At 39.0% G+C, this 20,804-nt stretch overlaps 1 protein-coding gene across 2 annotated transcripts in view; it reads left to right on the top strand.

The window, feature by feature from the left end:
* The window catches only part of LOC134842588 (uncharacterized), a 31,874-nt gene that overhangs the window by 9,568 nt on the left and 1,502 nt on the right, over nt 1–20,804 (top strand). The window contains exons 3-5 of one of the 2 annotated variants that reach the window (XM_063858998.1): nt 13,254–13,429; nt 13,607–14,009; nt 20,410–20,780. In XM_063858998.1, coding sequence (XP_063715068.1) covers nt 13,254–13,429; nt 13,607–14,009; nt 20,410 — 580 coding nt within the window. In that variant the 3' untranslated portion in view covers nt 20,411–20,780. Of the gene's footprint in view, nt 1–13,253; nt 13,430–13,606; nt 14,010–20,409; nt 20,781–20,804 lie in introns of those variants that run through there. The other variant, XM_063858997.1, reaches the window with a different exon arrangement.

The raw sequence follows: 20,804 nt of genomic DNA, 5'->3' as shown, positions 1-20,804 counted from the left end.
TCGAACTTTGAAAATCCTTAAAGAAATGAAGGAATAAAGAACTTTACTGGGGAGTTTTCACAAATTTAGGTATTGGATAGGGGGTAAAAAGAGTCTTTGATATATTATCGTACGACTTTTTGATTAATTTCAAATTCTCGAGAATAAACAAAATTTCTTTCCTTGTGAGGTGTAATTCAGCCGTAAGTTTAAAGCTTTGATAAGCAATATGTGGATTAAAAGTAAAATCTTTGATTGAGTAAGTTTCTCTGAAGAGACCTTTACTTAGTCGGATAACTCTATTTTGTACAATAAAGATGTCCAAAAAATTATGAGAAAAGTAAGAGTCAACATCAATTTCATCAATAAGAAAATCAATTGGAATTTTTTCCTTTTTCTTGTAAAGTAACTCGTGGAAGCTCAAATGTTTTGTGATAGACATTTTTTTCAAATAATGATTAAGGTTTTTTAAAAATAATAAACAGTTCACTTTTAGAAACTGCTAGATTCTGATTGGTTGATTTCCAACAAACAGTGTTACTGAAAGAATTGAAACTCACTTCTCTGCTTAAGTCTGGCTGACACTGACCTCGACTCATTTGAGAGACAAACTCTTACAAGAACTAGTACATTTGTCTATACTTATTTAATCATCATACTTCTATACGCTAATCAATAAAACCTATAAATAAAGTATGAGATACCAATTGGTTGTTTTAGTATGGTTCATAATCATTAGTTGTATTTCTGTAAAATCGGGATGGACAAGGTTTCCTTCTTTTTGAACAATTGAGTCTATCAATTTTGCTCTCTTTTCTTCGTCGTGTCGTTATATTTTTTAGCGTCTGACTTTTTGTCCTCGTTAACTGGGGCTCTATTGATGTTTTTTGTTCGATGGGGTTCTCTTTCTGGATACGTTGTTGTCCTGCATGAGTTTCACGTTCTCTTTGGAACGTCATCGAGTTACCCCGGACCGGGGAGATAGATGATGGATAGAAGCTCAAAAAGGATTTGAGTGCTTGTCAACACTTCCTGGTTGACACTGAGATGGAGAATGGGAGTCATAAGGTATTTAACTTTCAAATGTCAAAGTTAGATACCAAGATTATCTTCAACAATCTGGATTCCGCTGCAAAAATCAATATTGCTCTTGGATTTGTTCTCCGTAATGTCGAAAAGGGAGAGAATATCGGTATTATTATGCATACGAAAACAGTACTTTGTTCGAAAAATCGCATTTACTGTGTACGAAAGCGGATTTGATTTCAATCCAAGAAAAAATTGAAGAGTTTGATATCGTGGAGCAATGCACCCAAGAACGTCAGAACACAAAGTGGATGTTCAAGTTGATCACAAATGTTACTATTTTTGCCGCACTACTGAAAAACATCCCAATCACTGTCTTTTATCGGATAAAGATAAACAACCATACAAAGATCATCTTTGTCTTTTCCGTGCGTTAACAATGTATTTGAATGGTCATAGTAAAGTCGATGCTCATACATCTCAACTATTTACAGAGTTTATATCAAAATCTGGATACGATCCGAAGAACTTTCATGGAATGTCAATCGATGATTTACCTCTTGTAGAGGGAATAATTGAACGAAACATATTCATTTACGATTTTGATTTTCATGAAGGAGAATATGTTGGAGAATTAGCCAGGCGAAGAATAGGAAAATTCGAAAAAACAGTCAAATTGCTAAGATTCAACAACCATATCATTCACACGAATGATATTGATTCTTTCGTCAAGTGCTTTCGATGTCCTAGCTGTGACTGTTTCTTCAACATATCAAAGAACTGCAACAGACATCTTATGACTTGTAAAGATAGAGTGCGACACATTTATCCAAATAATGTATATACACTTCCAGAAACTCTATTTGAAAAGTTGGAAGGTTTCAAGATCCCAGTTTCGAAAGATAACACACTATTCAACAACCTTTTTCGATTTTGAGTCGTTATGTGTTCCATCAGATGAGCTCAAAGCTACCCAAATAACAACCTGGATTGGAAAACACGTTCAATTTCTGTATCAATATCCTGGAACCTGATAGATGAATCAATTTTTCTTTATAACAAGGATCCGCAAAAGCTTATTATCGATTTTGTAATCAAACTCGAATTATTGGCTGAGAAAAGTAAGCTCGAAATGAGAACTAATTTCAAGATGTTGCAAGAGAAGTGAATGAGCGGATGTCGAAAATTTTCCAAGAGTTGAATGAAAGATGTCGAAATCATCCAACTGAAAATTTTGAGTACGAAGATGAATGAATACAGGATACAGAGGAAACTTATATGCAACTCAGTTTTTGAGAATGCAGAAAAATCAGCTGATTGATTTGAAACAAAATCTGGAGAGATATGTTAACACGTTACCTGTATTTGGGTTTAACAGTGGAAGATGTGATCTGAACTTGATCAAGAGCTATCTGATTCCTTACCTGATCAAGGATAAAGAAGCTGAACCAATGATTATCAAAAAGGCTAACGATTTTATATCCTTCAAATTTGGAGATACACATTTTCTCGATAAGTTTTTGGGTGGAGCAACATCTCTAGACTCCTTTTTTAAAGCTTACAAAGCCAGTGAGACAAAAGGGTTTTTCCCCTTATGAGTGTTTTGACAGTTCAGACAAGCTCGAGAATGAAGAATAACCTCCATACGAAGCCTTACCTCCATACGAAGCCTTTTTCAGTAAACTGAGAAACAACAACCCTCTTGATAAAGACTTTAAGGACTTTAAGGATAAGTGGACTTGATGAGCAGCAAGCACTAAAGAAACTTCAAATCAAGTCAGTACCCGCATCTGGATGGGATAATTACAATTATATACAGGAGATTTGGCAGAAACATGGAATGACTACATTTAAAGATTTTTTTTGCAGTGGTACAACAACAAAGATGTTGTTCCAACCCTTGAAGCAATGCAAAACATGGTTCAGTTTTATCATCAGAAAGAAATTGATATGTTAAAACTTGGATGTACTCTTCTAAATCTGGCAAATGTTTGTCTGCACAAATCAACCAATGAAAAATTTTACCCTTTTTGCGAAAGTGATAGAGATTTGTGCGAGAAAATTAGAGATGATATGGCGGGTGGACCATCAATTGTGTTTACGCGAAAAGCTGTTGTGGACCAAACCTTTATCAGGGATTCATCAAATGTCTGCAAGTCAATTGTTGGAATTGATGCGAGCCAGCTCTATCCCTATTCAATGTGTCAAGACATGCCAACAGGGTTGTACACAAGATGTTTGATTCCGATTTGCAAAAATTCAAGGCTAGACATAACCGATCTTGCAATTTTGAGAACATGGTCATGTCTTACTACCAAGAAACCAGACCAGAATGCAGAATTGAGAGCTTCCACACATCTGGAAATAATAAAAAAAAAATTGGCTGTTTCAATGTTTGCGATCACTGCAAAACAGTGTTTGAAGCAATGGGGGATGCTATTACCATTTTTGTCCTTGCCAGGAGACTCGTCCCTGACTTAGCGATGAAGATATTGAGAGAGGAAACAAAAGGAGAGAGATGGATGACTTGAGACGTGAGTATATTCGCGAAAAAGGATACGAAATCGAAGAGATGTGGGAATGTGAGTGGTGGCAAAACTTCAAAACGATCGAAAAAATAAAGAATCATATCCGATCCAACTTTTCCTACAAAAGACCTCTCTCTACTGATTTTTTATTGGAACAAATAAGAGATGGATCTGTTTATGGCTATATTCAGTGTGACTTAGTTGTTCCAGAGGAACTGAAAGCAAAAATTTTCTAACTTTCCTCCAATTTTTAAAAACACTTGAACTTTCCTCCAATTGAAATTGGAAGAAATGACATTGGGGAATATATGCAAAATTATGCCATTGAAAATGATCTTCTTAAGCATTCCCAGCGAATGCTAATATCTAGTTTCAAACTAGAAAATGGTTCCATCATTACTCCTATTTTCAATTTCTACATGGAACTTGGCTTACAGTGTACAAAATTTTACCGCTTTGTACAGTATCTCCCTCGAAAATGCTTCTACAAGTTTGTTCAGTCGGTTGTTGATGCTAGAAGGGAAGGAGATGAGAACCCTTTATCCGGTGTTGTTGCAGAGACTATGAAGCTTTTAGGTAATTCATCCTACGGTTACCAGATAATGGACAGATCGAGACATACGATCACAAAGTATTTGAATGATGAGAAAACACACAAAGCAATTAATGAACCACTCTTCTAACGATTGAACACCGTTCAGAAAGATTTGTACAAGATTGAGTTACTAAAGTCAACAATTGAGCACAAAGAACCCATAATAGTCGGATTTTTCATTCTGCAATATGCAAAGCTGAGAATGCTTTAGCTTAACTACAATTTTTTCGACACATTTTGTGATGTAAATAAGTTCGAGGAATTAGAAATGGACGCGGATTCGCTGTATTTAGCTCTTTCTGAGGAAAACTTGTATGATTGTATTCTTACGGAGAAAAAAGGTGACTGGGAAATATTGAGAAAAAAAGATTGCAGAGATTCATTTGGAGCAGATTTAAAAACAAATTTTTTTCCACGAACATGTTGTAGCCTTCACAAGAAGCGCGATAAACGAGAGCCTGGTCTGTTCAAAGAAGAATTTAGGTGTACGGAGATGCTATGTTTATGCAGCAAGACTTATTGTTGCTATGACAACAAATCAGACAAGATGAAGCTTAGCAGTAAAGGATTGAATGAATGATTTCTAGAGGAATCCGGTGATGTTCCTATGGAAAAATACAGGAAAGTACTCGACGAAGCAATCAATTTGACTTCAACAAACAGAGGATTTAGAACCATTAATCATATGGTTGCTACATACGAGCAAACAAAGAAGGAATTGAGCTACTTTTACCCTAAAAGACAAGTTCAGGACGACGGAATACACACAAAACCTTTGAACTTGTAAATAACTGATAGTGTAATAGCATTCAATTCAGTATTGATTAACTAACTGTAAACTTGTGGTAAAATGATTATACGAAACAGTGATTTATATACTTCATGATTTTTTCTCGAATTTTCGTTAGGTTTCTACTGGACTATGTTCTGATTGTGTTTATAATAGTTTCCTATTTCAGATAACATTGTTTTAATCGATTGTTTTAATTGAATATTGGAACAAAGACTGTTGTCATTTATGTTATCTACCTAATTGGAGTATCCAACAATGAACGTGATTGAATGCCCAGCACCCGAGTGCCCAACCACATGGGACGCCACACTCGCTTCAGATGTACTCTCCAACCTCATCCAATTGCACGCACGAACTGCCCACCCAGCTGATGCAGGCACAACATCCACATCGAAGCTAGAGAAGGTGAAGCGGCCCACTATCGACTCCGGGGGAACCAATGAGGACTGGCAGTATTTCAATCAGCGGTGGTCGGAGTACAAATCCGCAACACGATTATCCGGCCCTGACGTCATCTATCAACTACTCGAGTGCTGCGAAGAGTCTCTCAGGAAGGACCTCACACGCACGTATGGTACGCTCAATAGCAGCACCGAACAGGTAGTTTTAAACTCTATCAAATCATTTGCCGTTCGCGCAGAGAACATACTTGTGGCAAGAGTTCAACTCGGTCAGATCAGACAAGACAGAGATGAACCAGTGCGCGCCTTCGCTGCCCGTCTACGAGGTCAAGCAAGCGTGTGTGCTTTCACGGTTGAGTGTGGTTGCAACCCGCCCGCAGTGGTTAGTTACTCTGACTACATGGTTCGAGATGCGCTCATCAGTGGCATAGAAGACGAAGAAATACGGCTAGACATTCTCGGTCAAGCAAAGCAAGACCTTACTCTTGACGAGGCCCTGCAATTTATTGAGGCCAGGGAGAGTGGTAAGAGATCAGCCCTTCAGCTGAACGGATCGTCTGTGCAGGCCGCGTTATCAACTTACAAACGAAAAGACAAGCATCGAGTTACCACTCCACGGAGTGGTGCCACATGCGGTTATTGCGGGCAACCTGGTCACAGTCAGAACAGACAGGACCGAATCAACAAATGTCCGGCATATGGTAAGCAGTGCGGCAACTGCGGAAAATATCATCACCTCACGGAAGTCTGTCGACAAACAACTCAACGCTCAACCGCAGCACCCGTCGACAATTCTGGAATGCTGGGAGTTCTCGACGCCGTCCACAGCATGAGCACATCAGGTAAAATCAGTCATCTTGTTCTGGATCATCATATCTACGACGAGTTGTGCGATTCTTGGAAACGTAAGTCATCACACCCTCAACCGGTAATCGACGTCAGAGTGGTGGTGCATCCCGACGATTCTGCAGCACTCGGTTTCTCGGACAGGAATCACAAAGTCAAGCATTGTGAGATGCAAGCTCTTGCTGACACTGGTTGTCAATCTTGTCTTGCCGGTACGAACATCCTCCGCCTCCTAGGCTTGCAGCAATCTGATATCATTCCTGTGACAATGCAGATGTCGGCCGCCACAAACCAAGGTATCAAGATCTCCGGTGCAATTGTAGCGCGAGTTGGTGGAAAATCAGCAGCCGGCAGTGCCGAAACTCGTCAGATCATATACCTGACCGATGACACTAAAAGACTGTTCTTGTCTAAACAGGCATGCATTGCCCTTGGGCTTATATCTAATAACTTTCCTACAGTAGGTGAAACCCACTCCTCGGTATGTCAAGTGACCAGTGACCGTGCATGCCAATGCCCAACGCGCAAACCATCGCCACCGGTCCCTTCTGAGATCCCATTTGCGCCAGTTGCAGCGAACCGGCAAAAACTAGAAACCTGGCTGAAAGACAGGTATAGTAGTAGTACATTTAACGTGTGCACCCATCAACTTCTTCCAACCATGTCTGGTCCACCCCTACGCCTTCACGTCAACCCGGAAGCGATTCCATCGTGCGTCCACACACCAATACCAGTTCCACTACACTGGCAGGATCAAGTGAAAGCAGCGCTCGACGAAGATGTCCGTCTGGGAGTAATTGAACCAGTTGCCGTTGGTGAACCAACAAGGTGGTGTCACAGGATGGTGATATGTGCCAAAAAATCTGGAAAGCCCAGACGAACCGTTGACTTGCAACCACTGAATCAGCACGCCTCTCGCGAAACGCATCATACGCAGTCGCCTTTCCATCGGGCGCGATCGGTTCCACGCAACACTCTCAAAACGGTTTTCGATGCCTGGAATGGATATCACAGCATCTCCCTTCACGAAGATGATCGTCACTACACCACTTTCATCACACCGTGGGGAAGGTATCGGTACTGTGTTGCACCTCAGGGGTACATCGCATCAGGAGACGGCTATACACGCAGGTTTGATGAAATTGTTTCACAGGTACCTAACAAGACAAAATGCATTGATGATACTTTATTGTGGTCGAGTGACATCGCAGAGGCATTTTCACAAGCCGCAGAATGGCTTCACCTATGTGGCAGCAATGGCATTGTTCTAAACCCTTTAAAGTTTGTTTTTGCGAAAGAAACTGTCGATTTCGCAGGATTTGAGATCAGCAATAGCACCGTTGGTCCATGTGCCCAATACTTAGAAGCCATTGAAAGTTTTCCATCGCCCAAGAACATCACGGACATCCGAAGCTGGTTCGGTCTTGTTAATCAAATCTCGTATTCCTTCGCTGCAGCGCCTCAAATGAGTCCGTTTCGGAACCTTTAAAACCTGGTACACCGTTCCAATGGACAGATCATCTTGAGCATGCGTTCCAAGCGTCTAAGAATGTCATAATCAACGAGATTCGCTCAGGTGTGGAAATTTTTGATAAGGGGAGACCTACTTGTCTTGCGACTGACTGGAGCAAGTCTGGAATTGGTTTTTGGCTAACGCAAAAACATTGTGACTGCCAGCCCATCAAACCCTTATGTTGCACAAGCGGATGGCGTGTGACCCTCGTTGGCAGCCGGTTCACGAGCAGTGCAGAGTCAAGATATGCTCCAATCGAAGGTGAAGCGCTAGCCGTGGTCGACGCACTCGAAAAATCGCGTCACTTCGTCCTTGGTTGCGATAACTTAATTATCGCTGTGGATCACAAACCTCTCGTCAAGGTGTTCGGGGACAGATCGCTACATGACATAGAGAACCCACGCCTTCGAAACCTCAAAGAGAAGACACTGCGGTTCCGATTTCGTATAGTCCACGTTCCTGGAGCTAGAAACGCAGCTGCTGACAGTGTTTCACGTAATCCTGTGGGGGTTTCCGAAGAAATGCAATTGCCTGACGACCAACCCACTGAGTCAATCGGCGCACCAGAAACTATGTGCCTGGCTTCTATTCGTGTACACGACAATAAAGAAACCGAGATTTGCTCTTCCTTTGATAACAAAAGCAGAGATGTCCTTAGTAAGATTACCTGGGAATCTGTGCGTCTTAGCACAGCTAGCGACTCATCGTGTCAACTCCTTCTACAACATATTGAAGCGGGTTTCGCAAAATCGCGACAACAGGTGCCAAATGCCATACAAGGATTCTTTCAATACCGTGATCATCTTTCTACCTACGACGGAGTTATCCTTTATAAAGATCGTGTGGTAATACCGCCATCGCTTCGGCAGAAAGCACTCGCCGACTTGCATTCCGCGCACCAAGGTGTTTCCCAGATGATATCAAGAGCTGAGTCCTCCGTCTTCTGGCCTGGAATGGTTCCGGCAATTACAGCGTGGAGAGAGAGATGCGCCACGTGCAATAGAAATGCGCCATCCCAACCGAGCCAACCGCCAACGCCACCCTTCCAACCGCTGTACCCCTTTCAATGTGTAGTCGCGGATTACTTCCGATACGGTGGGCAACGTTACCTTGTAGTCGTAGACCGATACAGTAATTGGCCTGTGGTAGAGCGTTCCAACGATGGTTCTAAAGGATTAATTACTTGTTTGAGGCAGCTTTTTGTGACATTCGGTATAAGCGACGAGCTGTCGTCAGACGGAGGAACGGAATTCATGTCACATGATACTCAAACATTCCTCAAAAGTTGGGGCGTTTCGCACCGCGTTTCGTCCGTGGCTTTCCCGCACAGCAACTCGCGTGCAGAAATTGGCGTGAAAACTATTAAACGACTCATAGCTGATAATACCGATAAGAACGGATGCCTGGACACTGACAACTTCCATCGAGCAATGCTTCAGTATCGCAATACGCCAGATAGAACCACGCAGTTATCTCCCTCGATGTGCGTTTTTGGCAGGCCAATTCGGGATTTCCTTCCCATTCACCCTGGTAAGTACCAACCACACAAAGTTTGGCAAGAAACCTTGGCTGCCCGTGAAGATGCCCTTCGTATCCGCCATGCACGGATTTCAGAACGACTTGAAGAACACACCCATCATCTGCCACCGCTACGGGTAGGCGATAATGTCCGGATACAAAACCAAACCGGTCCAAATCCGACCAAATGGGATAAGACAGGTATTGTTATTGAGGTACGTCAGTTCGACCAGTACATAGTTAGAGTGGATGGTTCAGGTCGTGTAACTCTGCGAAATAGGAAATTTCTGCGTAAGTTCCTTCCAGTTGTTCACAGAGACCACAGAGGCCTAAGTGAGCACCCTCGACCAACCGATGTCAGTTTGACACAGGTGCCGCAGGTAAAGCCTTTGACAACTTTGGTCAAACCATCATCAGTGGTTCACCCGAGTATACAGAAGAATCCGTTGGACATCTGCGAGCCGTCACTGCAACCTGATCAGCCAGATCTCTTCGAACAACAAAACCCAACGGCAGGTGTTTTGCCTTTGGAGCATGTGAGTCAGACAGAGTCGTCGGACGCAACCACTACACTGTTGTCCACACAAGGTAAGATTCCCCGTGCTCTCAAGTGCCTGGAGCCTCACAATAAACCGGGACTGGTTGAGGAAGTGATTGAAAACAGCACAGGTAATCGGACAACTCGTCGTCAGTTGAGGACGTCGGAGCGTTATTAGACGAAATGCTTATCCACGAGTGCTTTTGAGTATCTGCAGTAATGAATGAAGTAAGAACAGGAGAACTATTCGAAACATTGCAGTTGAACTATTCAGCCCTTTACGAAAAGACTTGAGGGGGCATACTGGACTATGTTCTGATTGTGTTTATAATAGTTTCCTATTTCAGATAACATTGTTTTAATCGATTGTTTTAATTGAATATTGGAACAAAGACTGTTGTCATTTAGTTTCAATATAGCTTTAGATAGTTTTCTCGTTGAATCAAACCTATAAAACAATAATCAAAACATCTAAACCGTAGAAGCTAGCTAAGAAACGCAAGAATCGGCAAAATCGAGCTCAAAAAATTCGGGGCCAAAAATTTTTTTGAAACTTACCATCTGAAACCTTACCATCTTAATACATTGGGATGTATTAAGATACAAGCCAATCCCCCCCACTCTTGCTCACTCTTCTACTACTCACTTCCCTTGGATACTTGCAAAAATCTTTATTTTTTAAATAAAAAATTGATATGAGAGGATCGTCTTGCAGTTGGGTTATAAGGAGTGGCGATCATCCCATAATCGAGCTTTTAAAAAATAAAGTTTCTTCTGGAAATGGTAGGCGGATAATAGAAGTGTTGTACGGGATCTGAAGGGCCTTCGTTTTCGTTTAATCCTCGCCCACCTAGAAAAGCACCTATAGGAAGTTTTCCAAGTGTTACGATAGCTGCCTAAACTTTTTTGAGAAAACAAACATCAAAATTGTTTTGTAGGCCTCCGATCGGTGGTTTGAAACCAAATAGTGCGCAACAACTATAGAGAATAATACATTTGAAGGATTAACGAAGTAACTAACGAAAAAGCTCCCTGAAATAGCCAGAACCTCACCTCAAAAGTCTACCCATGCTTTACAAATGAAGTACAGAAAAGGTAACCTTCCTAAACAAGGTCGAATCTTAAAGCATTTCAACAATTCAATGAAACCGAGAAAAGCGTGAGACAACAGGTAATCCCTATTTTATTGGTGAAAAAAGCATATAGCTGATGAAAATGATTTCTTTTTGCTTTACCCTTAGATAGGAGGTCTGCATATCTCCATGAAAACAGACTTCTCTATTCTCTTAAAACTCTGAGTGGTTACGAGCCATGTTTGACCCAATCGAACGTAATGATCCAGTAGCAGCCGTGTAAGCTATACTTAAACAAAAAATTAAAATCGGGGGAGAAAGCATCACGGTCTCCAAAAACGCAACTCCTGGAAAACTGATCATCACAGAAAAAATTATACTCTTAACTAAGCATCTCATTAAGGAGCATCGAACTGGCTGAGTCTGCTCCTTTTATAGAAGCACGTTTTTTCTCTCATTGAATCCGATGTTATACACTTGAGATATGGCTTGAAACTACCAAGCACTCTCCTCATACATAATCCCGTGGAAAATGCTTCTCTTTTACCAGCCACTACACTGCTTCAAAGGTGGATACACACACCTAAGAGACCTCAAATTTTATGGCCCCTTTGCAACATTTCGTTTCTTAACTTAGTTTGCCATGGAACTGAGATAAAACCGAAACTTCAATTGTTGTAAGGCGAAAGCTTTCACAACAAGATATTCTACACTGGCAAGGATGCGAAGTTTGACGATAAAGCTAAAGACCCCGGTGAGATCGTTTAAAGCGAACTTTTTTTTGATGTGAAGATTTTCAACTCCCGTGCAAAATTGTACCCAAAACCACGTTTACAAATAGCGCGAGAGCGTGAATGTCGTTATTGCAATAATCGAGGACGTTAGATTTTACCGAACAATTCAATAGATATTTTTTCTACTTAAGCGAGAAAATGTTTTTCTTCGGGAACTAGACTTTTTTCCCGTAGACAAATTTTCTTACAAATCCTACTTGCTGTTTATTTTTGCGTTAATATTTAAAATTAACAACTTTCAGGTTCGTTTCCTCTTCATCTAAGGCAATGTGGTCGCTTTTACACCCCAAGGTTTGGTGTTCAAGTCCCGGCAGGACCTTGTTGTTTTCAGTATGTATGAAATTGAAATGGTTTTCAGGTTAAAATGGCATTATCGAACTTTCGTTTGCCTGAAGTTTTGTCGGCTTAGTTGCCGCATCACGGATTTTTCTTGTGCTCTAAGCAATTTTCAATATAGCTGCAAGCGTTGTTCTTTGTAGCTTCAGGGCGGAATATAACTGAGTCGATTTCTGTTTGGTTCAGCTCGTATTGCTATCGGGTACTAGACTTTTTTCCTTTAAACAACTTTGTCCATAGGACTCACTTCTGGACACCTTCACAAATCCTCTTTGAAAATCCTCTTTCCTTCGTCCTCTTTGCAAATCCTACTCCTCTCGGTCGCAAATAGTAAGCATAGTTGAGTTTCTTATTTTAAATATCCGTCTTTTTCAAAATTTGCTTTTTATGTTGGTTGTGATTTTTTCAACTCGATTTGTTTATTTTAAGTTTTGTCCTTTTTATGGCTTTAAAGGCTCGGGCCTACTTTTTATTGGCGTGGTGGCCTAATTTCGAGTGGTTTCAAGGGAAACATAGTTTTTATGTTCACCTCTGGATTGCCCAAAATGCTTAATAGAAACCTTGATAGAATTTATATTTCAAGTTTTTCATGACAACAATTTTTTTTGGCTTTCTTTTTTTTCCGGCTTGTTAAGTTTTCGGCCTTAATTATAATCGTTTAATGACTGCATTTGCGCCTTTTCTCGGGCGAAAAAAGTTTGTGTGTACTGCATGTGTGTGTTTTGAGGACGAGAGGGTCTTAATTACTTCTTAATAGTTTTAAAATTTTTAGATTTAGTTGTTCTTTATTTTCGGCTTGATAGATTTTGGCCTATATTACATCGGCTTAGTTGCCACATATTTCCTCGTTGCACGAGCTGTGTTTGTGTTTTGAGGGTTATTGCTAAGGTATTTTGGGCTTTGTTACCGCGTGATAATTTTTCTTTCGATGCTAGTTTCACCTTCTATTGTGTTGTCTGGTTGTTTCAAATCTAGCTTTATCGATAGATCTAGTTCGAAATTTTTTTCCGATTTAGCGGCTTTCGTCTTTTGTATCGCAAGTGGTGCGAAGCTCAGCTTCGCCTCTATTTTTATTATTCAAATGTTTTGATTGACATGTTTGCCTAGATTGAAATTTTGTCTAGTCCTACGAAAATTTGTAGACTTTTTTCTTAAAAACTTTTGTCTGTTTTTTCGGTTCCTTTATGTTTGTGTTGTATACCACTCTGTAAAGCTTGGCTTTTTTTATCTTAAACTATGTGTTGATACATTTATAGCGTTGCTTGGGCTAATGCCTGGCGCAAGTGCCCATTTTTAATTGACGCCTTTTTTAGGGTCTTAGACGATGTAACACAAACGGAGGAGTCATCTCAAAATCTAGTGGCGCATCGAAATGTATACCGGAAAACGATGATGGCAATCGAACGCGAAAGAGCTCATGAAAGAGCCAGGTTGTTGGAATTGAAAAAAGTGAAGCGCGAAAAGTCGAAACTCATCGCAGCAACGCCAGGTTAGGTTGCAAAATCCAGTTGGAACTGATTGATATTGTATTATCAGTTCTATATTTCATACTTAATTGGAACTTATTTGTTTTTTGCTCTATATTCGGAGTAATTTGTAGCTAAATAATCGTCAAATCAGGTATGGTGCTCAGTTGAAAGCTTTGCAATCATTTTTGAATTTGCAGGATCCGAAAATGCAAATTCATTCCTTCGACTCGATTTGGACTCCTGTGATTCTGAAGGCGAAGAGGCAAGTGAACCACGTCCGTCAACAGCTAGAAGTGCCCATACATATATAGTTCAATCAGCCGAAGAAACTCACCTTCTGGAAAAGGTTCCACCTTCTAAGCAATCAGTTAATCAGACTAATAAGGAACAAGAACGGTATAGCAGTGCCTTAAGAAGGTCTGCAAAGGAACTCGCGGAGTCTAAACGGATCCATATCCCACCATTATGTCCGTGTTCAGATTCATTCTGGGATCATGACCCGGAGAAATGTGCAATCAATTGCTCCTTTTACAGGAACAGAAAGCTATACGATAGAGCGGCACAGTCTTTCCTCAGGTCATACGATATCCAGGCTAAGTGGTAATTAGTGATTTATGAAATAAGTTAATTAAATATTTGCACTTGTTTGTAAAATTCGTTTAAATTCAATTATTACTAAATCGTTCTTATTTTTATTTAAGGAAGTCAAAAGAAAGGGATCTGTTCTACTATCCCCCCCCCCCCCCCTAGGGTAACTTTAACTTATTGGCACCCCTATAAAGAAATAATTCACTGGTTAAGCATGTGTGAATTTTGTACCTAGTTACGAATATCACCCCCTTATGGCCGAGGGAGGGGGATGGGGTAATAGTTAAAGAAAAAAACAGTCTTATTTCTGCTAATATCCCGACAGAGGTAAGCGACGTTAAAATATGAATAGCAGCCTGTGTGACCAGGAGCGTTATAGTCGCAAGGGTTCCATACTTGTTAAGCATTCACCGTTTAATGAATCAAACTTTGTGGACAGTATTTTGTGATCTTTTGTGGACAGTATTATCTGGGAGTAGCGGGATATGTATTTGTTTCTCCACTAATTTTTAAGAGTAATGAACGTAGTGAGGACTCTTATATAGGTCTTCATGATTTTTTTTTTCAGGAAAAAGTCTTAGAATTTGTTCATGCTCAGTTTTGATTTTTCACTGTTTGACTTTTTTTTTGAGTTCAGTGCATTTCCATTGTTAAAAGGAATGCAAACTCCACTATTGAACAGCAAAATGTAAAGGTCTGAAAAATGTGATCTACTTCTAACTTCGAAAATGGAAATTAATTATCAGATTTCCCAGCGAAATAAAAGTTAAACGTATTGATCCAGTTTTCTCAAATTGGGTTAATATTAGCAAAAAAGAGTCCATCATAAATTGTTATACAAAATCAAAGAGCTCTAAGGCCATCTGTTTTTCTTCGAAATTCAAAAGTTGGAAGTCTCTTGAAAAAAAAACAAGTCAGTTTTTTGCAACGCATTGATCCAGTTTTCTCAAATTCGGTTAATTTTAGCAAAAAAGAGTCCATCATAAATTGTTCTACAAAATCAAAGAGCTCTAAGGCCATCTATTTTTCTTCGAAATTCAAAAGTTGAAGTCTCTTGAAAAAATAAGTCAGTTTTTTTTGCCAGTTTCTTTGTGTTCATTACTCTTTTCCAACTGTTAGTTAGCTATGTTATAATTAATGCGAGTTTTTCAGCATTTGGATTGAAACAGCTTTCCCATAAGGTTGTCAGTGAGAAAGTTATTGTAATTAGAGACTGAAACAAACCATTTTTTGTTAGCGAAGCTTTGATATTTAAGAACAGCTTAAGACATTTATCAACATATCAGATCTACCTACCTTTTTATTTATAATAGTTTCGAAAATCTGCAGAATTTGATAAATGCATCATTGAAGCGAAGTTCAGTTAGTGCCAATGTGAGTGGCTCTGTTTTGCCCGTAGTTCTAAGTCCGCACTGCTTTAAATGAGTTAACTGCTGCTTGAAAAAGAATGACAAAATATTAACAGAATCTTTTGGTTGCTATGAGATAACCTTCAGTGAAGTTGAACGCAGGAAAAAGAAGAAGCACTATCGAACAAAGAGACGGCGAAAGATAATTGCAATAAATATTGTGGTAATTTTTTTGTTGAGCATAAGCTTCCAGCGATCTATAAGTAGTTGTTCAAACTGAGCTGACTGTTTTTAAGAATCGATGAACGTAGTGAACAGGTCATAATAACTTCTAAGAAAAGTCTTAAAATTGGTTCAGCTCCAATGTGTTTTTTTCGCGGTTTGAATTTTGATATTTTAAGTTCAGTTCATTTTCTTTGTTGAAAGGAAGGCAAACTCCACTATCAAACAGTAAAGTTGAAAAGGTCACGAAAAATGTGATCGGTTTCTAATTTCGAAAGTTTTTTTTCAGATTCCCCAGCGGAATAAAAGGTTGACATATGCGGTTTTCTCAGTTGGGGTAATTTTATCAAAAAATTCAATCGCAATTTGTTCTTGAATTTCAAAGCACTAAAAGGCCATGTATTTTTAAATTTGAATTTCGGAAGTAGAAGTTATTTAAAAAAACAAGTCCGTTTTTCTTTCTGTTTCTTATTGTTTATCGAATCTTTTCCACCTGTCTGTTGGCTATTTTTCCGAAAAATAGTGAGTGCTTTGGCCAGGGGCGGATCTAGGATTTTCTCGAGGGGGGGGGGCGGATTTTCGAAAAATTTTCCAAAATTTTGACGACCTTTTTTTTTTTAGGTCGACCAAATTGATTTTTCGAGCTCTCCCAAAGCAATGTTTTGCCCCTATTTTGCCTATTTTGGCAACATTTTCTGCGCCGCAGGCAAATTTTTGAAAAAACAGTCAAAAAAGCCGTTTTTGGGCACTTTTTGAAAAATTTTGACAAAAAAAAAATTGAGTTTTTTTTTGGCGCGCGCTCCCCCTCAAAGTTAGTATATATTGGCGCCAAAGGCGCCTTTAGAAAAATTTTAGGTTCGGTCCGCCAAAAATTGATTTCTGAAAAAGTATCAAAGGGGGGACCCTTTGGGTCGGCAGGGGGTCGAATCCCTGAGGGGGGGGGGGGCGTCCGCCCCCCTCCCCCCCTAAATCCACTCCTGGCTTTGGCTATTTTTACACTCGGTGTCTGATGCAAAAGACGTTTTTCGAGACAAATAATCCTATCATTTCTATTTACTTTTATGCGAAACTTAACCGATATGCTTCAGTAGTTTTCAGGAGCTTAGTTAAGCTTGCGAGAGCAAATGTCTCGTAATCGGGAACAAGACTTGTTTTGCGTAAACAACTTTTCTTACAAATCAGGAAGTAATTAGTTTTGCTTCAATTCAACTTTCAGGCTCCGTTCCCTTTGTTTATCATTGCCAATCCTAGTGTCAAATATTTGTCAATTATTTTTTTCATTGCTTTTTTGCTTATTTTGTGTGAAGGCCATTGGTCGTTTTCTTTACTAGGGTTTAGCAAGCTTAAGAGGCTATCAGATGGGAAATTTTTGAACAGTACAGACATTATATTTGTTTAGTTCTTAATTCTAATTTTTTAAGTTCTGCTTTTGAGATTATATCCTTACATGGAATTGAAATGATCAGCTGTGTTTTTTTTCTAGATTAGTTATTTTGTGCGTAATATTGTTGCGACGCAAATATTGTCGCGATGAAATTTGTTCATTTTGAAAGTGTTCTTTTTAATCAATAACCAGCTATTATGCACAGCCATTGCTAAGGATTTTAACAAAGACTTTTATTGTTGTTCCGACTTTCGTAACGAAGAGAACGGAATATTTGTGCTTGCGGTGGGTTTTTTCTTCAGACAAATTTCGATTTTTTAACGAGCCATTTTTGACGGAGTTTTTTTTTATATCATTCAAAAGGTGTCCTGTATTGTTGTCCTGGCCTTAAATGTGAAAAGATATTTTACCTGTGATCATTTTTTGTAAAGGTATGGGGGTTTAAAGATTGCCATTTTGGTCAATTTGGGACAATTAACGCGCGATATATTTCGCGCTATTAAAGCGTAAGCGGAGGTTTAATCAGTCGTAGAAATTGTTGCAAAATTGGTTGAGGAAGTTTATTTTCCCAAATTGATTTGTTACCAGGAGCGAATTTTATCACTTTGTACTTAATATGGCATGTAGAGGGATGATTTTCACATTTAATTTTTTTCATGTTATTACTGCTCCATAGACTGGTCTATAAATTGAGGCATGTTATTTGTAAATTTCTTTTTTTCAAACTGACTGGTACTGCTAATTCGTCATAAATGGCGTGCGTCACTTAAGAAATTTTGTAGACTCAAAGTTTTACTCATTCAATTTTTCCCAGTAGCGTTATTGGTCATATTTTTGCTTGTGAATGCGAAGTTCAACTTCGCCTGTGTCAATGGTTTTTATTCTTGTGAAATTTTGTAATCGTATGCGTGTGTGTTCAGTTTTTTTGGAAATGAAATAATTTGTTCAAATAAGGTTTGCCAAGGTTTTCTTTCTGGTTTATATTTTCTTTGAATTTTGGGGGATTTCAACTTAGAGTTTTTTTCCTTGTCTTTGGTTTTTATATACCTTCGTCTAGTTTGAAATTATACAGAAAAGTTTTCTCATCATTTTGTGCGAGATACAATTGGTTATCTCTATGTGCGCGTGCCACGACGCTATATAAACCCATTGAGAGGGGGTAGGGGCCCCCTCGGAACATTTGACTTTGGCCAGTTTAACGTTCCTACTTTTAAAAAAAAATTAGTCGGGTGCTCAAAAACTACCCGCTAGAATTCCCTAATTTTTTCTATGCGACCCTAGAACCCTGCAATAATGGCAGTTTGTTTAATACCTCTTTTTGATGGTTTTATTTTTGAGATGGGTTTTGGTCATTTTCGCCCTTTTCCCAACGAACCCAAAAAGTTATTTTTTCAATTTTCTCTAATTCAGTAACTTTTTCAGCGTTGGTCAAGAAAAACTCTCTATTTGTGCCTAAGAAATGTGGTTTGATGCTTTGAACCATTCGGCATACTTTTTTTTGCTTTAGCGAAAAGTTTAAACTTTCACTTTTTAAGGCAGTCATCTAAAAGTCGAAAATTGAAAAATTTTTAAAGTTGAAAATAATGGATTCTGATATCAAAAACGCTGAATGCTTCTTTTTTTGGAGTTTTTTTGCTCTTATAACTTTCTTATTTGGTCGTTTAACCGAAATTTGTTGTGAAAAAAAAAGAAATTTTAATTCAAATCCGTCTTACATTAGCTTCAGTAGTTTAGGTCATATATAGCCAGATGGAAAGCTTGAAGTACTAACATTCATTGTAAGCTGCCGCAATTTTTCTTGATTTGTTGTGAAAGATAATGAATTTGCTGAAAGTAATACGAAAAAAATCTGAAAATAAGTCAAACGAATTTTTTTTAAAACTTTTTTAATCTTGTAGGATGCTCTGTGGGCCCCTTAGGGTCCAGTAGAGAAGCATCCGGCTCGAAAGTATCCAAAAATCGGAAATAAGAAATCGTTGTTGTTTTTTTTAAGCCATCATGTCCAGTTTTGACTGAGCATTAAAATAGCGCCCGGAGGGCGCATTTGTCATGCGAAAGCGTTTTCAGCTGCCCTACAATCCATTCACAATTGCCGGAGTGTGCGCATATTAAGACTAAAATTACGCAAAAATCATGCCAAGGTTGGGAGGGTGGGACGCAGACCTGACTGGCTGGTTTGTCTTTTGAGCAATTGTGATATCTTCGTCAAATTGCGAAGCGATATTTCAAATTAATCTTACTTAAGCTTATTTAAGCATAAACATTTTAATGGAATTAGGTCCTACTTGATTAAACATGAATAATGAACTAAACATGTATAGATCCTATTTGAGTAAACATGTATTACGCTTTGTAAACTTTTTTTGCATTTTTCGCTGAAACTTCAATATTCCTCAAAAACTACTGAACCGATTTTCAAAAAATTGGTAGCAATGAAAAAACAGGCTGCTCTTCTATGTGCCTGCATATGGCTAGTTTTTTTTAAAATTTAACTCACGCTCTACGGCCTTCGAAGTTTTCAGTAGGGGGATTTTTTGCCTACCTTTGAATTGTTCACTTTCTCAAATATTGAATGCACAAGTCAGAGATGATGGTTGCAATCAAAAGAACAAATTTTGGGATATCCCTTTCTCAAGCGGATATTCGCTTCTAATAAATTACCGTGCAAAATCGGACATTAGTGGTTTTTTGAAAGCTATCCAGCCAAATCTGAGATAAAGACTTCAGTTGAAAGAGGCAGTAGTATTTTTCTTCTTGAAATAAGCGCTTATTTGTTTACTTGAGCAGAGAACACTTAAGTTTAGCGTGAAGTCTATTATTTTAAATTTTGAAAACTACGCATTTCCATATCAGTAAAAAAAATGATTAAAAGTTTAGAACTGGTAGATTCAGCATAAGCTGGGCCACTATTTTACTTGCAAGCAACCTTGGCGCAGATGCGAGGACGTCAGATTCCTAATCAACAGGTCGGATATTCATATCTGGAGCATTCAAGTATTTTTTGGTCGAATTTTTGCTGGTGGCTAGTGTTAGTTAAATTACAAGTCGTCGTGGAGCAGATGTGAGAAAGTGATACTTCAACTAAAAAATTTTCAATGTGTGTTTTTGATCTTTTCCTATTTCACTTTTTTGCCTGTTTAGAGCTCGTTGCATTCTCGTTTGCTTGTATTTGCGAAGCGCAGCTTCACCTCTGTGTTGATTCATCAAATGAACCGAAGAAAGTGATTTGTTTCAAACAATATGAAAAGAAGAAAAAACAAACACACCCTAATACAAGGCTCCTCCCCATTTTTCAAATGGTCGGAACAAAAATGTGCTTGAAATTTGTCATGACCGAGCAGAGAGGTTATTGATATTCATTGTTGTAAATTGAAAGCATTATAAAAAGATAGTGAAAAAGACTTGCTCAGGCACATCCTAAACCGTAAATTTTGTTAGGGCTATAAGTCTGTTATAGAGCATGCTGATAGGAGTGGTCCGAAGATACTGTGGTCAACTTCTCTACTCACGACAGCAGATACGATTTAGTTTCGACAATTTTTCCTCTTTTCTAGCGTTTGGATACATTAGCCTCAAAGCTTATCGATCAGCACTTTTTGCATAAAAACTAATTTTCATGACATCTATACTTACGCTCTGAAAACGTCAACTTCAAATGTTAATTGTCTCAAAAGAATCGCTTTCGATGTTACTGAATATTGTAGCGAATGATCGAGTTGGCTCACAAGATAGGTTGTCACAAGCTATTCCAACCGAAATTCTTTTATGCTATGAAGCTGAACTTGTCAAAGACACAGTAACGTTTCTTGAAAGACTGTTCATGGCACTTGCCATCCCGCTGGCCAGCAGACA

This window comes from Symsagittifera roscoffensis, chromosome 3, assembly GCF_963678635.1.
Source record: "Symsagittifera roscoffensis chromosome 3, txSymRosc1.1, whole genome shotgun sequence".
Lineage (NCBI taxonomy): Eukaryota > Metazoa > Xenacoelomorpha > Acoela > Convolutidae > Symsagittifera > Symsagittifera roscoffensis.
The sequence above is the reverse complement of the archived record's forward strand: the minus strand, read 5'-3'. Positions and strand labels throughout refer to the sequence as shown.